Genomic DNA, 4,551 nt, shown 5'->3' with positions numbered 1-4,551 from the left:
CTCAAAAAAAAAAAAAGAAAAAGAAAAAAGAAAAATTTTTAAATGCAGAGGGCATGTGGTAAGGGATATTTGGGTCATCTCACAACAATTCTTAAGAGATCTTTAATAAAGGATTAGGATTTCAGTTGTTTATTCTATCTAAAAATATAAAAATAGCATTTCTTAGTACTGAATCAGGACTTTGTGCATGAACATACTGAATCCAGTTCTTTCAATTGTCAAAATTTTTCTCAGGGAACTTTGATGGTAGACTGTCGCTTCCAAAGAAAAAATAAGAGTACAAGCTATTTTTGGAAGGAAAGAAAATGAGTAAACTAGTCAAAGAAGATTGGTTTGGTGTAGAATATTCATTGATTAACTTAACTCATCTGATACTTGAAAAGGTATGTACTCCAGGATCAGGCTGACCACTAGAAAAGGGAACATTATTTTCAAACTATAACTCACATGTACTAGGGATTAATTGGTTTTGGATGGCAGACCTGAAAAGTCCCCACTGACTCCTCTTGGGAATAAGGAGCCAATGCCACTGCAGTGCCATTCAGTTGTGAGTAAACAATGAAGAGAACATAACTTAGGGTAGCATTTTCTAGGTGGGGATGTATACAGAGCAGGGGACACTGAGGCCATATATTAGGCATTAGTAACCTGTCTTTGCATGTCCTTTACTTCTGTTGTTTCCACTAGAAGAAAGTGCTCTGAACATTGTGCTATTGTTTTTGAGTAAGCCTGTTCTCTCTTTTGCCTGACTGTGGACACTACGTAATTGTTTAGTGGCATAAATGGAATAGCTTAATTCTGAAATATCCTTAGGGGAAACAGTATTGGATCATTAACATGGTTATTATAGAAGATATTTTAAATATGGAAAAGGGTAAAGAAAGGAAAACCGTCTGTAATCGTAGCACCATAATCATTATTTATATTTGGATGTATAGTCAATCATATATATATATAATGTATAGTGATGTATTTATTGGTGATGTACTGTTTTATTAAATGCTTTTCCACTTAATATTTGGGGAATGTTCCTTACATCTTTCAATATTCTTTATGAATATTTTGGATTTTATATATCTAATTATGTTAGTATATGCCTTAATTTATTTAACAAATCCCTTATAAATTTTGATTTTGGTTGTTTTCAGTTTTTTTCTGTTATAGATAATGATATGTTTATCTTTGATAAGGTCCCACTTTGTGGCCAGGCTGGAGTGCAGTGACACAATTGCAACTCACTGCAGCCTCGACTTCCTGAGCTCAAGCAGTGTTCCCTCCTTAGCCTCACAAGTAGCTGGGACCGCAGGTGCATGCCACCATACCTGGCTAACTTTTGTATTTTTTTTTGTAGAGAGGGGGTTTTGCCATGTTGCCCAGGCTGGTCCCAAACTCCTGAGCTCAAGAAATCAGCCTTCCTCAGCCTCCCAAAGTGCCGGGGCTATAGGTGTGGGCCACTGCACCCGGCCGGGCATAAACTTTTTTTAAAGTTTGTGCCCCCGTAAATTTGTACACCCATATAGGCTGAATAATAGTGGTACTAATATATAACCCAAACATTACCATCTTTAACCTAATTATTTATTTTATTCTTACAACTACTGCATTCCTAGCACTCAACCTGAATTCAGGCACCACAACCCTATTACTATCCCGTGCCTGAAACAAACTGACATGACTAATATCCATAATTTTATCAATTTTATTATCCCTAGGGGGCTTACCCCCATTAACAGGATTCTTGCCTAAATGAATTATCCAAGAATTTACAAAAAACAAGAAGCACCCATTTTCCCACAACTATACAAACTATATATGGATATTTCCTTTAAATGTAGGCTTTTAAACAAGTGGCATCTCGTCTTAATTTGCATTTCTTGGTTTTATGGTAATATTGAATATTTTTCCAAAGTTTTGACCTTTTACATCAACCACTAAGAATATATCCCTGTGACTTACCTGTTCAGTGCCCACTTTTCTTGGGGAAATTTGTCTATACATTTTGTATGTGAAGGATATGATCCCCATACATTTGTTAGGATGATTCTGCCAAGTTTATAGTTTGACTTTTGTTTCCGTTTGTGGCATTTTTGAGGTTTATTTTTCATCCTGTGTGTGGCAGAAAATACAACATATGGATGACAACTAAAAAGTTCATATCCTTAATATATAGGTATCCTAGTTAAGAACTATCTTTTATTATTATTAATCTATGACTTCTATGCTGAAAATTGCATGTGTATATATATATCCAATGACTAGACTTGAAGGAAAAAATAGTAAATTAATGAAAACTTTTACTTATAGAACATGGATTAATTCTTACTTGACATTGCCTACTTTATCTACTATTGAATAATTAATCTGATTCATCAAAAACTTCATTTTTACCTTAAAAATAAGCAAAACTAATTTATCAATCATTTTTTCAATGAAGGGTCAAATAAAGTATGCAAATACTACATTAAGGCCACATAATGAGCTACCCGTACAACTGACAAATGACGTCTTCAGAGATTTTTTTTTTTTTTTTTTTGGAGACGGAGTCTAGCTCTGTCGCCCAGGCTGGAGTGCAGTGGCGCGATCTCGGCTCACTGCAAGCTCCGCCTCCCGGGTTTTACGCCATTCTCCTGCCTCAGCCACCCCAGTAGCTGGGACTACAGGCGCCCGCCATCTCGCCCGGCTAGTTTTTTGTATTTTTTAGTAGAGACGGGGTTTCACCGTGTAGCTCAGGATGGTCTCGATCTCCTGACCTCGTGATCCACCCGTCTCGGCCTCCCAAAGTGCTGGGATTACAGGCTTGAGCCACCGCGCCCGGCCTAGATTTTTTTTAAAAAACAATTGAAGATAATATGGTCTGAAAATGTCATATGATATAGGGTCAACTGCATGTATTATTTTGTTATAATTTGTATCAATTACACACATAAACCGCAAATGCATTGGTTATAAAATGTTTATATGTCATATACATTGCTTTACAGCGTTTTTCTATCCAAGCACATACACCATTCTAAAAATTATGCAAAATTTTTTGGGGAGGCTGAGGCAAGTGGATCATGAGGTCAGGAGATCAAGACCATCCTGCCTAACATGGTGAAAACTCATCTCTACTAAAAATACAAAAAATTAGCCAGGCATGGTGGCAGGCACCTGTAGCCCCAGCTACTCAGGAGACTGAGGCAGGAAAATGGCATGAACCCGGGAGGTGGAGCTTGCAGTGAGCCAAGATCGCGCCACTGCACTCCAGCCTGGGTTACAGAGCGAAACTCCGTCTGAAAATAAAGAAAAAATTATGCAAAATTTTATATCATGTTGTTCTTTCTCTCCATGGTACCCTAAGTAAAGCAATTGACAGAAAATAAAACCAGCCACTGATTTGTACCTAAAGTTAACTGCAATGTTGTTCCTCTATATCTATGTTCTATGAATGTAATAGAAGGATTTGCTTCAACAAAAATAATATCATAACTAGATACAGTTACAAGTCTGATTTAAATTCTAAGTAGTTAATTCCTTCTGTTTTCCTGGTAGAACAGATTCTTCCTTGTGCAATATTCTAAATTAGAAATACCTTTTATAAGAAAGAATTGACTGCTTATATCAGTTCTCTTTGTAATAATTAAACTTGTCATATACATTTGTTTTTTATTTTAGGGCAAACTTGTTGGAACCAAACTCAAAATATTCACTAGCACATTATCTACAATGCTGTTCTTCCAGGAAAATAAGAGTAATCAAAAAGGTATATTTTGAAGAAATGTAGTTGTAGAAATAAATACATATGATATAATTTATGTATATATGATGTTGTAAATTGTTAAGGTATAGTAAATGAGCCATGCCTCCTTGTTGAAAATTATATCACGAAAATTAATCAGTGTGCTTTAAAAAATAGTCTACTCTTTTGAAAAGAATTTATAACTTTGTATAAGATACATACAATTTATAATGTAAGTAGAACTTATTTTTGTATAAATGGCAAATTGCACTAGTGCTAAAATTCTCAAGGTCAGAGCTGGAAATTGCACTGTAAATACATTTTGTGCATTTTATCAGAATGAGGAAGTTGGTTGCATTTCTAAGAAAATATTTAAAAGTGTTTTTTGGTAAATAAGTTTTTTTTTCAGTGAATTCCACATGTTCTTTGATTTTTAAAGAGCATGTTCATTTCCTCACAAAATCAAAAGTTCTGTTAACCACTCAAGTGACAGATCTGAAGGAAGAGAGGCATTAACATGTAAACAAATTACCTATATTCAAAAGTAGTAGAGTTTCAGGGCCCATTCCACTTTAGGCACAAATTTTGTCAATGGTGATTTTGCTTAGTTTCAATTTGTTTTTCCCATTATATATTAAAATTGCTGCTCATTTTAGTTCCAAGACATCACTATAGTCATTAGTTACCCTGCCTAAGAAGAAAAGATTCTTACTTTACTATAAATCATGTATTTACGATTAGCAGGGACCTGTGTCTTTTCCCATTGTCAGCATCTGTATAAGCATGGTTTGCCAAGAAAAAACAGACTTTTCAAAAAACAATGGGGAATAGTG

The 4,551-nt window shown here is 35.1% G+C and overlaps 1 protein-coding gene across 1 annotated transcript in view; it reads right to left on the bottom strand.

The window, feature by feature from the left end:
- The window catches only part of WDR92 (WD repeat domain 92), a 129,292-nt gene extending 127,294 nt beyond the window's left edge, over positions 1-1,998 (bottom strand). The window contains 1 exon segment of the mRNA XM_011945276.1: positions 1,957-1,998. Within this exon segment, the coding sequence (XP_011800666.1) occupies positions 1,957-1,998 (42 nt within the window).
- Between the last annotated feature and the right edge of the window lie 2,553 nt (positions 1,999-4,551).

The sequence above is a fragment of the Colobus angolensis genome, unplaced genomic scaffold (genome assembly GCF_000951035.1).
Source record: "Colobus angolensis palliatus isolate OR3802 unplaced genomic scaffold, Cang.pa_1.0 Scaffold24, whole genome shotgun sequence".
NCBI classification, from domain to species: domain Eukaryota; kingdom Metazoa; phylum Chordata; class Mammalia; order Primates; family Cercopithecidae; genus Colobus; species Colobus angolensis.
This window is presented reverse-complemented; position numbering and strand designations above follow the sequence as displayed.